General features: G+C 42.5%; 1 protein-coding gene across 1 annotated transcript in view; it reads left to right on the forward strand.

The window, feature by feature from the left end:
• Window positions 1-14,379, forward strand: part of PID1 (phosphotyrosine interaction domain containing 1) — a 271,854-nt gene extending 257,475 nt beyond the window's left edge. Inside the window, 1 exon segment of the mRNA NM_001314346.1 lies at window positions 13,676-14,379. Coding sequence (NP_001301275.1) covers window positions 13,676-14,152 — 477 coding nt within the window. The 3' untranslated portion in view covers window positions 14,153-14,379.

Genomic DNA, 15,694 nt, shown 5'->3' on the forward strand with positions numbered 1-15,694 from the left:
GAATGCAGAAGGGGAGCTATCAGACTTGTCACAAAATAAATTGTTCTTGTGCCACTGAGTAGAACAGTGGTTTAACCATCCTTGCTCCAGCTTACCAGAAGGGGCCAGATGAGGGAATGTATGTTTTAATGTGGTGTCATTTTTATTAAGTGACTTTGTCTTCCGAAGCACACTTCAGTGCCTTCCAGATAAATTGCTTCTGTCTTTGACAGTGACAATGACAATATTTCCAAGCTTCACACATCCAAGAGCCAATTGACAGGACAAATTGCACATTGGGACTGCTTGATAAATGCAAGATGGGACCCAGCATCTCAAAGCACTCTGCATCAGTGGAACTAAGTTGTAATATGAATAACAGAAATAAATCTGTCACGTAAGTTTCTAATTGTACGACACATGCTGTATTTAACAGCTGAAGCAGTGTTCATCTCTTTGTTAGATTCCAAAAAAAACACATAATTATTTCTTGATATTGGGTCTTAGTAAATTTGTTTTTCCCCCATGACAGAAATTTACATAATAAAAAGAAACTGTATCTCCCAGTAAAAGTTTTATTAATATTTTTATAGATTCTATCAGCATAACTCATGCAAATACTTGGGAAGAACTGCTTAACAACAAAAAAGTATTCTCAGTATGTGTGACATTAGGAAAGCTACTGAAATAAATAAATAGCACTAAACAGAGGCATATGTATACATGTGCCCCAGAAGGTATGCATTTCATAAAATCTACCTTCTACTGCCAAGATTGTTGCTACTACTGGAAAAAATATTAAGAGTAAGGTCTGTAAGCCTTTCTGGGTCATCACTAGCCCCTCTGCTAAAGTCAGAGGCAGGCTTCCCCTAGGCAGCCTTGCTCACCCTCTTAGTCAGCTGATCAAGTCTGACTAAAGAGATATAAGGCAAAAGACGTTGCAGGATGATATTATGGGGAATGGCCACGATTTGTCCTCAGCCTTGTCTAGCCATAGGATAGCCAGGTCTACTTTTATCCTGATAAGGGTAAGGAAGAGCTGCCAAAAAATAGGTGCCAGAATGGTACCCAAGACTTTCTTTGGAGAATTAAACCCTAGTTTTTAACCACAATCATCTGGGCCTCTTAGGGATGACTCAGGAGACTGAAGGGCTGAGGATGGAGAAGCATGCCAGGCTTCCCGTCCATCACCAACTCCTGGAACTTGCTCAAACTCATCACTGATTCGGTCCTGCCATCCAACCATGTCATCCTCTATCGTCCTCTTTCCCTCCTGCCTTCAATCTTTCCCAGCATCAGGGTCTATTCCAATGAGTCAGTTCTTTGCATCAGGTGGCCAAAGTACTGGAGTTTCAGCTTCAGCATCAGTCCTTCCAATGAATATTCAGGACTGATTTCCTTTAGGATGGATTGGTTGGATCTCCTTGCAGTACAAGGGACTCTCAAGAGTCTTCTCCAATACCACAGTTCAAAAGCAGCAATTCTTCAGCACTCAGCTTTCTTTATAGTCCAGCTCTCACATCCATGCATGACTGCTGGAGAAACCGTAGCCTTGACTAGATGGACCTTTGTTGGCAAAGTTACGTCTCTGCTTTTTAATACGCTGTCTAGGTTTGTCATAGCATTTCTTCCAAGGAGCAAACATCTTTTAATGTCATGGCTGCAGTCACCATCTGCAGTGATTTTGGAGCCCAAGAAAATAAAGTCTGTCACTGTTTTCATTGTTTCCCCATTTATTTTCCATGAAGTGATAGGACTGGATGCCATGATCTTCATTTTTTGAATGTTGATTTTAAACCAGCTCTTTCACTCTCCTCTGTAATTTTCATCAAGAGGCGCTTTAGTTTCTCTTACCTTTCTGCCATAAGAGTGGTGTCATCTGTGTATCTGAGGTTATTTATATTTCTCCCAGTAATCTTGATTCCAGCTTGTGCTTCATCCAGTCTAGCATTTCACATAATGTACTCCGCATGTAAGATATGTAAGCAGGGTGACATTATACAGCCTTGAGGTACTCCTTTCCCCATTTGGAACTAGTTTGTTGTTCTATGCCCATTTCTAACTGTTGCTTCTTGACCTGCATACAGATTTCCCAGGAGGCAGGTCAGGTGGTCTGGCATTCTCATCTCTTTAAGAATTTCCCATAGTTTGTTGTGATCCACACAGTCAAAGGCTTTGGCTTAGTCAATAAAGCAGAAGTAGATGTTTTTCTGAAACTCTCTTGCTTTTTTTTTGATGATCCAGTATATATTGGCAATTTGATCTCTGGTTCCTCTGCCTTTTCTCCTAAACCAGCTTGAACATCTGGAAGTTCACGGTTCATGTATTGCTGAAGCCTGGCTTGGAGAATTTTGAGTATTACTTTGCTAGCATGTGAGATGAGTACAATTGTGTGGTAGTTTGAATATTCTTTGGCATTGCCTTTCTTTGGAATTGGAATGAAAACTGACCTTTTCCAGTTCTGTGGCCACTGCTGAGTTTTCCAAATTTGCTGGCATATTGTGTGCAGCACTTTCATCTTTTAGGATTTGAAATAGCTCAACTGGAATTCCATCACCTCCACTAGCTTTGTTTGCAATGATGCTTCCTAAGGCCCGCTTGGCTTTGCACTCCAGGATGTCTGGCTCTAGGTGAGTGACCACACCATCGTGCTTATCTGGGTCTTTTTTCGTATAGTTCTTCTGTGTATTCTGTGTACTAGAAATTTATTGGAATAATTGTGAGTAGTTTAGGAAAACTTGTTTGGATCTCTCAAGTAAAGGAAGAGGGCAAAGAATACCAGAATAAAAAAAGTAGAATAAAGCAACTTAAATTTTACTATAAGATTTCAATGAAGACAAATCAGTTTGATGTGCCTGAAACATCCTGAGAATGTTTCAGGTGTCATCCTGAGAATGAAACACAGGTGTCAAGTGAGGCCAGGTACCCTGCCTGTCCATTCAATGTAACATATCCAGAGCATTCTAGCTGCCAGTCTGTCTTGTTCAGGAGGCAGGGTAGGCCTTGTATCTCCTATGTCCTTGATTTCCTAGTTCCCATCTGATTCCCCTCTCCCTTGGCACTCTTCTGAAGCCATAGCCTGCCTGATTCTCTACCACAGTAGCATCTCAGGAAGCCAAACCACAGTGACTGTAAAGACTAATAACCCTGCATGCGGCACAGCTTGGGCCAAGGAATAGGAGCTAAATGGGAACTTTTTTGGTCCAAGTTATGCTGTATGAAGTGAAAAAGCTTTTGTAAACCCAAGAGAAGTTTTCCAGTTCATCAGAAGCACTCTTAGAAGCCCATCCATGTTCTCCTCCCTGCTACCAGCCTTGTCTACAGAACTTTGAGTTCTATAAACTCAGTCATAAGCATCTTCAGTTTAGCTGGAGTGTCAGCCCCAAGAAGGCAGAGGGCTTTTATCAGTTTTATTCACTGATAAACCTGGTTGCTAGTAGGTGCTCAGTGAATAGTTATCAAATGAATATACAGGATAAACAAATTTACTTTTCAAGACAAAGCTTATCACTTTCATTTTTCTCACAATAACTTCATAGGTTTCACTGTGAGCAGTATTAATCCTTTGATATTGTCTTCGTGGTTTAAAGCATGTTATGCAAGTTCAAGGTTATAATTAGCATCACTTTGGTCTTTGCATTATGGATTGTTAGGTCATTGGTTTATTGGATCCATCCCCACTCTTCAGAGTGCCTAGTGGATTCTTGCTCCTCTGTGACCAGCCAGGAAGGAGTAGATTCAAGCCTGCATCATAAATCTCAGGATTTTGTCCTTTACCTTTCCTCTGAAACCTGCAAAAGGGAATTAATGTGAGAACAGAAGAGCTTGGCTCTGGAATTTGGCCCAGGAGTATGAGCGGCTCTTTGTCTCATCTTCTGCCTTATAACCCAAAGGCTATTAGAATTCCCAGTTACGTCTTCTCCATCCTGTGTTCGTATCATGTTGTTTTATGTCAGCAGGGGAAAGGAAGTCTCCTACAGACAACGAAGGACAAAAAGATCTTTTATATTCCAAGAAAGGCCTCTGGAGAATCTTTGTTCTTGACGTGTCTTCTCAGAGAAGCCACATAGTAAAGTGAACCAAAGTTGAGCCTCTGAAGTCAGGTAGTTGGGCTTATCCAGCCTGGAAGGTTGAAGCCTGCAGAAAACCAGGTGTTTGGTTTCTTAGGTCATCATCCATCTCCTACCCTCCTTCAGGGACCTCTGTTATCACCCTTTCCGTCTGGCTGTACAGCCTAAGTGGAGATGATCCTGGGTCCTCACCAAGGGTGTTTCAGGCCAGAATGAAACACGGACAGGCCACCAAGAGGAAGGAATGGAATGGTGCCGGCTCTGCCAGTAGGATACACATCGGGAAACCAGGGTTGTTTTGCCACAGAGGTGGGAACAGTGATTCATGAATGGAGAGCTGGCTGGGGTGTTGGAAAACTCATGGGTGGGAAGGAGAGATTCTGAGGACACTGGTCTCTCCTGATCTGACACTCTTAATGATGCAGACACTCTGGCGGGCCCCTTGGCTCTATGGCCTCTCCGCATTTTCACATGCCACGAATATCCTCAAATACTTCAACTGGGACTGGGCAAAGCCCATTCACACACATTACAGACGTCTGTGTCTGGGCATTGGTTTATGCCATTGAATGACACAGAGGGGAAAACTTCATTTTTTTTTCTCTGTTTGTTTATTTCTCTCTGAATGATTCATTCTTAATAAGTTTCTTGCCCAAAGCCTGTTTCTGCAGCCATGGGAAAGATTCCAGCATTTATTTCTAATGGGTTGTGACTCTTCCTGAAGAATCTTCTCGTCTTCTTCCAAGTCCCTTTGTCACAGCACCTTGGGAAGTTATCTTGAAAAATATCTGTCTACCATTCTGGATGTTTAGGGAACAATTTCATGACTCTGTGTTTCTCATCTGCTTTGCGACTCTGGAAGGTTGCAGCTCCTGAGAATGAGGCTCAGAAGGGACTTATTCATGGAGAAAACATTCACCTCTTTCATAGACGGCCAAGATGACAGGGTGCTCATTCACAGACCCTCCATCGGTGCTTAGCTGTGTCAGTGGTAGAAGCCTTGAGGCAGCCTTGCACATTGAGTCCTGTGTTCTCACTCACAAGGAGGACGTGCCTGGAGAGGGGTGTGAAACAAGTCTCCCACACGAGGAAGACTGGGGCAAGAAGGGATCCCTATGTATATTTAGAGTAAATCCCTGCTGGAGTGTTGACATAAGAGGATACCTGGCTAAACTCCCATATTTCAGGGTTTCTATTTATTGAGACACATGTTCTTTGTGGTCCCATAAGCACAGAGGGTGCGGCTGCCTGCAGAGCATCACTAAATCTTTGGTATTTTGAGAGAATTAATTTTTTAAAATATTTTTATTTATTTCCCTTGAAAACCAGAGCCATAAGGCACAGTTCTGTTAAACTAAATATAAAATATTAAAGAGAAAATCACTTTAAAGCCTGAATTTTTCTTTTTCCACTGACTTATAGTCACCAGTATGGGTGAATGCCAGACACTGGGGAATTTAATGGGAGAATTAGGAAATCTGCGAGCAGGTAGTAAATAATTGGTATATTAGGGGAAAGTGCTCAGGGACAGAATGCTGGAACTCGGGCCAGTTAGGATGATGGCCGGGCTGATTTAAAGGGGTCGTTCTGAGGGGAGACTGTCTTGATGCATCATTTTATCATTTTTGCATTCCATTTTCAAGGAAACTCTACTTAGAGAATTCCTTTTATTCCATTTCTAGGGAAATTTATTCAGATAATTCTTTTCCTATATTTCCTTAAGGCAGCAATCTCCAACCATTTTTGGCACCAAGGACCAATATCATGCAGGACAGTTTTTCCATGGATGGGGGAGGGATGATTCGAGCACATTACATTGATTGTGCACTTGATTTCTATTATTGTGACATCAGCTCCACCTCAGACCTTCAGGCTTTAGATCCCAGAGGGTGAGGATCCCTGCTCTAGTTCAGTTCAGTCGCTCAGTCGTGTCTGACTCTTTGTGACCCCATGAATCGCAGCACGCCAGGCCTCCCTGTCCATCACATCTCCCAGAGTTCACTCAGACTCATGTCCATCGAGTCAGTGATGCCATCCAGCCATCTCATCCTCTGTCGTCCCCTCCTCCTCCTGCCCCCAGTCCCTCCCAGCATCAGAGTCTTTTCCAGTGAGTCAACTCTTTGCATCAGGTGGCCAAAATACTGGAGCTTCAGCTTTAGCATCATTCCTTCCAAAGAAATCCCAGGGCTGATCTCCTTCAGAATGGACTGGTTGGATCTCCTTGCAGTCCAAGGGACTCTCAAGAGTCTTCTCCAACACCACAGTTCAAAAGCATCAATTCTTCGGCGCTCAGCCTTCTTCACAGTCCAACTCTCACATCCATACATGACCACAGGATAAACCATAGCCTTGACTAGACGGACCTTAGTCGGCAAAGTAATGTCTCTGCTTTTGAATATACTATCTAGATTGGTCATAACTTTTCTTCTAAGGAGTAAGCAATGTACCAAATTATTAACCTTCTGAGCTGCGAGGGAAGCTCAGGTGGTAAAGAATTTGCCTGCAAGGCAGGAGACCTGGGTTTGATCCCTGGGTTGGGAAGATCCCCTGGAGGAGGAAATGGCAACCCACTCCAGTATTCTTGCCTGAAGGAGCCTGGCAGGCTACAGTCCATGGGTCACAAAGAGCTGGATACAAATGAGTGACTAAGTACACACGCAAATTATTAACATATTCTTTTAATTGATATAATCTCATAGGATTTCAGACCAAGCTATCAGTTCCCCAAAGGTAACAAAGTAGAGTTTCATTGACTTCCCAAGGTTTACCCAGTGACATAAGTTATACTCCCTTATTTATGCTTTGTGTTGGCCACACCTTACAGGAAGCAGAGAGGAGTTCATTACTGGGACTGTTTAGGAAGGTTTGGGCAGGGTTAGTGGAAAATTGCATGGGCGGAGAAGCCTGGTAGGCTGCAGTCCATGGGGTCACTAAGAGTTGGACACGACTGAGCGACTTCACTTTCACACATTGGAGAAGGGAATGGCAACCCACTCCAGTGTTCTTGCCTAGAGAATCCCAGGGATGGGGGAGCCTGGTGGGCTGCCATCTATGGGGTCGCACAGAGTCAGACATGACGCAGCAGCAGCAGCAGCAGTGTATTTTTTGGGGGGACTTCCCAGGTGGCACTAGTGATAAAGAACCTGCCTGCCAGTGGAGGAAATGTGAGAGACAGGCGTTCAATCCCTGGTTGGGAAGATCCCCTGGAGAAGGGCATGGCATCCCATTCCAGTATTCTTGCCTGGAGAATCCTATGGACAAAGGAGCCTGGCAGGCTACAGTCCGTAGAGTTGCACAGAGTCAGACACACTGAAGTGACCTAGCATACACACATGCAGTGCGTTTTTATCAAAGAGAGGATACAGCTAAGAGCCTTGCAGAAACCCTCGTATTGCCAAGCAGCAGGCCTGGAGCTGCCATCACTGGGGAAGCAGCCTTTCTCTGGTGTTTTAGATGCATGCTTGCTAATTCTGCGCTTGGAGGAAGGGCTTGTCTGTTCACTGCAGCCTCTGGCCTCCGTGGCAAATCCCCGTTAAAAGCAGACGTAAGTTGCAGTGCCCCAGCAAACAGTTGGTGTGAACGTTGGCCCTTGTCAATATCGCAGTTGAGAGGCGTCATCACATAATCCGCTCTTAGCCCGTCTCCATCTGCAGGCTTAGTGATACTTTGCAAGATGAAGCTAATGGAATATTCAGGATTAGTGATATTAGAACATGTTTATGCCTCTCTGTTCACAGGAAACTTTTGGAAAGATGCCAAAAGTCTGAAACTCTTTAGATTGAAATTTTTTTTAATTGATTCATTTTTTAATGGAAGGATAATTGCTTTATAGAATTTTGTTGTTTTCTGTCAAACATCAACATGAATCAGCTATAGGTGTACATATGTCCCCTCCCTCTTGAATCTTTGGTTTCATTGTAAATAGATTATATGCGTTTGAGTTTTAGAAACCAGATAATATATACATGGGCTTCCCTGGTCGCTTAGTAAAGAATCCACCTCCCAGTGCAGGAGACTGAGTTCGATCCTGGGTTGGGAAGATTTCCTGGTGAAGAAAATGGCAACCTACCCCAGAATTCTCGCCTGGGAAATCCCATAGACTATAAACAGGTCATATATAATAAATATTTGTAAAGGTAGATAATGTATATTTACGTGATGCATATAAATATATATTTCCTTATTTTTTGTGTTTCATTTTACCTGAGAAGTTAGGGTTTTTGAACCTTATTTTCTGCAGTTATAAAACAAGAATAAAGTTTTAAGAAATGCCCAGGCGTGGAAGGGAGTGTCATTTACAAAAACACCAGGCAATAGAATGTGGTTCTTTCTTTGGGAAGACGCATGGTTTCTAGGGTGTTCATACAATGTGAAAATTTCTCTGACAGCTCCAAAAGGGGAAAGATGAATAAATGGCTGAAAAGTGAAGCTGCGTGGAAATGATTCTCATATAATAATAAAGTGGGCTAAGAATTGAACGAGTGTCTTTTTAGGCTGTCTTTTCTGTGCAGCTTTCCTAGATCATCACAATGTTGCTGAATTCCCAACACTTTGTAGTATACTCTTTGTACCCGGAACCACCACCTGATGTACAGTTCTTGTCTTTAAACACAGGCTGGGAGATTAAAATTGACCTATGCACCCTTCCATGTGTGAAACAGATAGCTAGTGGAAAGTTGCTGTATAGCACAGGGAGCTCAGCTCAGTGCTCTGTGATGGCCTAGTGGGGTGAGACAGTTGGGGTGGGGTGGGGTGGAAAGGAGTCCAAGATGGAGGGGATATGTGTATACATATAGCTGATCCACTTTGTTTCATGGCAGATATGAACACAATGTAAAGCAATTATATTCCAATTTTAAAAATCCAGGTTAGTGATAATAAAATTCCATTCTTACCTACAGGGCTATTGATGGATCTGATGGACAGAGAGTGCTTTTTGCCTAAAATGTGATGGAAATATTTCTTGTTACTGTTCAGTGTGTGACTTGATTTGGCTGCAGACCTGTGTAAACAATGATGTGGGACTTTATGCTTAGTGAGTTGTTTAGGTGATAGTAAAAACAGGCCGCTAAGATTACTTTCCTGGTAAGTTTAGTACCAAGAGATTATATCTGTGTGTACGTTGAACCTCAGTGTTTTAAAATTGTTTTTCTAAGAAATGTCCACATATTATTACATAGCATTCATTGTTGTCTTATTAAACTCTTTGAGCTAATCATCTCAGCTCTATGCTTCTCTCAAGCAAACTTCCAAAAATAAAATGTTATTTTCCTTAAAACCTTTAGTTTTTAAATAATAAATATTTATGAGGAATACATTTTTCTTTAGTTGTCAAAATATTATTATTACTAATTTTACTATTACTGCTTTTCATTGGAAGGAATCGTAAACAACTTATTGTAACAAAGTTTTAAAAATGTATTCTTTATATCATGATAGAAACCACCGTATAATTTTTTAAAAATTGTGTGTGTTTGAGAGAGAGGACGAGAGAGAGATAAAAGCACATCAAAGGAGATTGTCTCCATCTGAAGAATGTTTCTATCAAATATAACAGATATAAACATAGCTATTTCAAGTCTCAGGGGACAGTAAGAAAGAATGCTTTTCACTTCAAGCTCTCATACTAGTTTCCTCCATTTGCTATTCTACTTCAAAAGGAAAGATGTCATAGAAAAGAAAGGGGTATTGATACATGGTATATCTTAGATGAACCTTGAAGACATAATGCTACGTGAAAGAAGCCAGACACAGAAGGTCACATATTTTGTGATTCCAATTGTGTGAACTCTCCAGAATAGTAAATCTCTAGCAACGGAGATCATATTCGTGGTTTCCAGGGTCTGGATCAAGGGGAAAATGAAGAGTGACTGCTTAATGGATACTGGATCTCCTTTGGTGGTGATGAAAATACTCTGGAACTAGACAGAGCTGATGCTTGTGCAACAGTTTGACGGCTACATGCCACTGAATCATACATAAATGGTTAACATTATGTAATGTGAATTTCACCTCAAGTAAAATAATAAAGTTGTTAAAAATAATAAAGGTATCGTAAATACCATACACAGAAAACATGTTCAGTAAGTCAAGAACCTTATGTTGTGCATTTCCTCACAAAGCCATCTTTATAACATGACTCGAATCCAGAGGGACAAAGAGCTATTCTGCAGTCATCTCCGTGGAGAGTGCAGGCACTTGCAGCATCTTTCTGAGTCATTTCCCCGCTTCGGTGTATTGCCAAGGGCTTTCAGTTTGATCTTTGAATATCGTTCCCATCTGTCTCCCCTGTCCTTTCCACCGCCTCCACTCCTAAGTCAGGCCACCCTTGCTTCCTGGTTGTGCTGTTGCAGCACTTCCTGCCTGAGCAGTCTTCTGCTGGGCAGCCCCCTGACCTGTCTTTCTTCCTGGCATCCGTAAAGTCTTCCAAGTTCACAGCCTCCATCATATCCAGGTACCCACTGGACTGTAGACCCTCAGTGGCATTCCATCCAGAGCAAAGAAGGCCCTACTCCTCAGACTGTATGCAAGACCACTTTTCAAAGTTCCGCTTGTTTTTATCCAGCAGTCATAGACCGTCTGTTTCTTCTTCAGGGCTGTCTTAGGCCAAATGTGTGGTCAGGCCAAAGTGCCCCATGTGCCCGAGAAAGTGAGGACTTTCCCCACTGCAGCACTTACCTTCCTGCTCCTTTCTACCCTTCACCATCTAGTTGCTGGGCTCCTGTCTGAGCTTTGAAGCCCTGATGCCTTGAAATCCATTGAATCCTTCTCAGAGGTGTTCCTTAAGCATGGTGGGTGCCATCACTGGCTCTGTTAAATGCTCAGCATACATCATGTGAAATGCTGGGCTAGATGGATCACAAGTTGGAATCAAGATTGCTGGGAGAAATAGCAATAACTTCAGATATGCAGATAATACCACTCTAATGGCAGAAAGTGAAGAGGAGCTAAAGAGCCTCTTAATGAGCATGAAAGAGGAAAGTGAAAAGGCTGGCTTGTAACTCAACATTCAAAAAACTAAGATCATGGACTTCGTGGATCATGAAGTCCCATCACTTCATGGCAAATGGATGGGGAAAAAGTGGAAGCAGTGACAGATTTTATTTTCTTGGGTTCCAAAGTCACTGTGGACTGTAGCTGCAGCCATGAAACTAAAAGACACTTGCTCCTTGGAAGGGAAGCTATGGCAAGCTTAGACAGCATATTAAAAAGTGGATGCATCACCTTGCCTTGGTCCATATAGTCAAAACTCTGGCTTTTCCAGTAGTCATTTATGAATGTGAGAGTTGGAGCATAAAGAAGGCTGAGCCAGAAGAATTGGTGCTTTTGAACTGTGGTGCTGGGGAAGACTGTTGAGAGTTCCTTGGACATCAGGAAGATCAAACCAGTCAATCCTAAAGGAATATCTCACTCCTGAATGTTCATCGGAAGGACTGATGCTGAAACTCCAATAATTTGGCTACCTGATGGGAAGATCTGACTCACTGCAAAAGATCCTGATGCTGAAAAGACTGATGGCAAAAGGAGATGGGGGCAGCAGAGGATAAGATGGTTAGGGAGCATCACCGACTCAATGGACATGAATTTGAACAAAGCTGGGAGATAGTGGAGGACAGAGGAGCCTGTTGTGCTGCAGTCCATGGGGTTGCAGAGAGTGGGACATGACTTAACAACAACAGAAACTTTGTGGCACCACTTGCCTGCCCTTTCCACCATCTGCCTCACATCATAGCTGTATCTGTGCATGTGCAAAGGGCTAGCAGTTTCTCCAGTACTACCCACTCACTGAACTAAGGAGCTAGGATTTATTTTCAACATCAGTGGCCTCAAAGACGCTGCTCTGAACAAATATTCAGCTACTTTCTGCCTACTAATTTTGGACCTCTCCATCTTCCCCTTCCCCCATACCCACCTGGCACCTTGCTGTTGTGCATAATAGGTTCCCAAGAAATACTTCTAGAATGGGCTGCATTTGTGCTTCTTTTCTAAGAAGTCATCTTTTAAAAGGGACAACATGGTGAACTCTTGTCTAAGAGAGAAGCGAAGCACAAAAACATGCAACAGGACTCAACATCCGTGTCCTGAACTTTTTGTATGTGGCCTTTATCATCCACTTAACAGAAACATTGATTTAGAATCATTGTGGCCAAATGTCCTTGCTCAGTTCTCACCATTTCTCTGGACCTCTTTCTGGTCTCTTCCAAAAAATGTTTGGAAGAGTGTTTATATCTGAGCCTCTTATTTTGAGCCAAATTACATCCTTCTTGTTGTTCGGTCTCTAAGTTTTATCTACCTATTTGTGAGCCCATGGACTGCAGCAGGCCAGGTTATAATGCATGTGCCAGGTGATAGAGGGCCTGTTTATCTTGATGAGTGAAAAATAAAGTGAGAGAGTGAACATCTTTTCTTGGTATATTATAAATCAATTTTTTAAAGGATGCTATTTGAATCATGTGGAATTACTTTTCTTTGTTTTAGTACTGCTCATTTAGCTATTTGATAAACCTGGGTTTTAATCTTAACCTATCTGTAGGTCTTTCATTTTTATCAGGTGGGACAAATTGGGAGCGTAGTATTTACGTGTATACACTACCATGGGTAGAATGGTTAGTGGAAAGCTTTGCTCTGTAATGACCTAAAGAGGTGGAATGGGGAGATGGGAGGAGGGTGTAGGGGAGGGAGAGGATGTATATATATATATACACATGCACACACACACACATACGTGTAGCTGATTCATTTTGCAATACAGAAGAATACATTTTGCAACACAACATTATAAAGCAATTATACTCTGATACAAACAATTGTTTGGGTTGAAATACAACTGGTTATTGCTCCATTTTTAAACATTACCTTGGCGAGAAAACAGTCATGTTTTAGACCATCAGTTAAGTAGAACAGTTTTTGTGTCCTTGGCATTTTCTAAGAAATAAGTAGCTTAAGTGAAATCAAACATTGAGAGGTTTACAAAGAGAATCTGTCTAGGAGATAAGTTTAATACATATTTTGTTTTTCAGAGGCAACATTCCTTTGACTCTTTCTTATCATTCAAGTCTTTGTGTGTTTGGTCAAAAATCAACTTCAAGTGGATTTATAATTTCAAAGAAATGCCAAATCATGTAAAAGATCATAATCATTCATTCTGAATTTAAAAGGAGATTGAGGGAGGGAGAGTAGTCCTCTAGAAATTAAATTTTTAAAATCTAGCCCTGTTTTAAAAATTTCAGTACCTTTGTCAGGGGGTCAACTTGTTAGGGAGAAAAAAATATAAATTGTGACAACAGTTATTATTTTTTAAAACATTTATTTATGTATTTATTAGCTGCATCGTGTCTTAGTTGAGGTGCACAGGCTCTGTAATTGTGGCACATGGCTTAGTTGTCCTGTTGCATGTGGGATCTTAGTTCCTCAGTCAGGGATCGAACCCACATTCCCTGCATTGGACGACAGATTTTTAACCACTGGATCACCAGAGAATTCCCAATAGTTCTTCTTTTAAGGGGCAATAAAGGTATCTCTCCATTGTTCTAGAGTGAAACTGATTCTTTGGGAACATGAGTGAACAGCTAAATCAAGAGCCTACTGTTGACCTCCCTCTTTTTTTCCTTCTCTCCCGTCTGCAGGTGACCTATCTTGGCAAGGTGCCCACCACAGGCATGCGGTTTTTGTCAGGCTGCACAGAAAAGCCAGTCATCGAGCTCTGGAAGAAGCACACACTAGCCCGAGAAGACGTCTTTCCAGCCAATGCCCTGCTGGAAATCCGACCGTTCCAAGTGTGGCTCCATCACCTCGACCACAAAGGCGAGGCCACGGTGCACATGGATACCTTCCAGGTGGCCCGCATCGCCTACTGCACCGCCGACCACAACGTGAGCCCCAACATCTTCGCCTGGGTTTACAGGGAGATTAATGATGACCTGTCCTACCAGATGGACTGCCATGCTGTTGAGTGCGAGAGCAAGCTGGAGGCCAAGAAGCTGGCCCACGCCATGATGGAGGCCTTCAAGAAGACTTTCCACAGTATGAAGAGCGATGGCCGGATCCACAGGAACAGCTCCTCGGAAGAGGCGTCCCAGGAATTAGAATCTGACGATGGCTGAGTGAACTCAGAGAGCTTCAGCAAAGGCAGCATTGGTCAAGGAATTCAAGATGACAGACGGATAAGCGATGATTCAAATTTGGGATGAAAAGACTGCCAAATTATTGGCCGACCAAGCTTTTTAAATTCAGACGAGCAATTCTAAATCTAAAGAAATGTATTATTAAAGTAATTACGTTACATTGAAATCTGCTGCTGCTGTGACTATGAGGAGGGTGGGAGTGTGGATAGGGAGGGAAGTTCTAGACTTTTCTTTTTCTTTTTTTGGCTCATTTTCCAATGCCTCCATTGTAGTTCTCCATGCTGATTTTTGCCACTGTCGGGCAAATACACTGCAGTTGTTATCCAATGCACCATTCCCACTTGCCTTATGAAACCCAACAAAAATGTTAGATGCACCTATAGAGTCCCTGGTTGTGGGGGGAGATGGTGAGTGCTGATGCTGACGAGGAGGCCTCTGGGCTAAAGGAACAACACAGAGCTCCTCTCCCCTGGCTGGTTTCAGATTCTCTCCTCAATAAGCAAATCAGCACAGCTTTATTGAGCTTTATAACTAACAACCTGATAGTTGGCAGTTAATTCACAGTTAAAGGCAATGCTTTTATTACATAGTGTATCCAGTAGCACCTTCTTCTTATTGTATTCACTTCATCTATTTTCTTAGAATTCTTGCCACTACTAATAGCCCCTTTCCTCCACTGCCCCATCCACTCTCTCTGCCCTTCCAATCCACTACACCATCCCTCCAGGATTGCAGTCTCAACCTACATGGCAGGACACCAAAAGGGAAGACAATAATAACCAAGGAAGTGAAAGAATCAGTCAAACAATGTGGGAGCTTCAAACCACCACACAGAAAGTTCAGAAAAAGGGAATGAGTAATCAGCGAGTATACAAAGCCCATGAGGGCTGTCCTTTCTTCAACTGCAATTTATGATGACTTATTTAGTTGATGGTCCTATCTGATGACTCTCTCATGGCAAGCTTCATATCTGAGCTGGTATCACTAAGGAAGCGTTGACCCATCACTCAACATGGCACTCGAGTAGGGAACGGATTCTATAAACCAGACTTATCCAGAGAACCTATGTCCATTCGCAAGGGAAATCTGACCTTCTCTTCCAATTGGATTGATCTCGTAGGGTCAGAGTTGCCAGTTTTGGGGTATTTCTAATGAGAACTTCTCACTAAGACAGCCTGAGTTTTCTTGGTTTGATGGATCTTTAAATATCATAAACGCAAAGAATCAACATTGAGTGGCATTGAAAGTACTGGTGAAAATCTACACATTTAAGGCCGAGAGCAGATGAACAGTTTTCCAGGAGCTGCTGCTCCTTTCTGAGAGTCTGTTTTGAATCCTGGTAACCATGTCAGGGGCCCTGGGACACCTTACAGAAGCCTTAAATGAGAGTTTATAGAATCCAGAGAGAAGTGGTGTCGGTGTTTTGGTCTGTGTATGTGTGTGTCCGTGTATGCATTTGTGTGTGTGTACGTGTGCCCCCGCGCGTGGGGCCCGTCTTAAGGCATGTAGAATAAGCATGGA

This window comes from Capra hircus, chromosome 2 (genome assembly GCF_001704415.2).
Source record: "Capra hircus breed San Clemente chromosome 2, ASM170441v1, whole genome shotgun sequence".
Classification (NCBI taxonomy): domain Eukaryota; kingdom Metazoa; phylum Chordata; class Mammalia; order Artiodactyla; family Bovidae; genus Capra; species Capra hircus.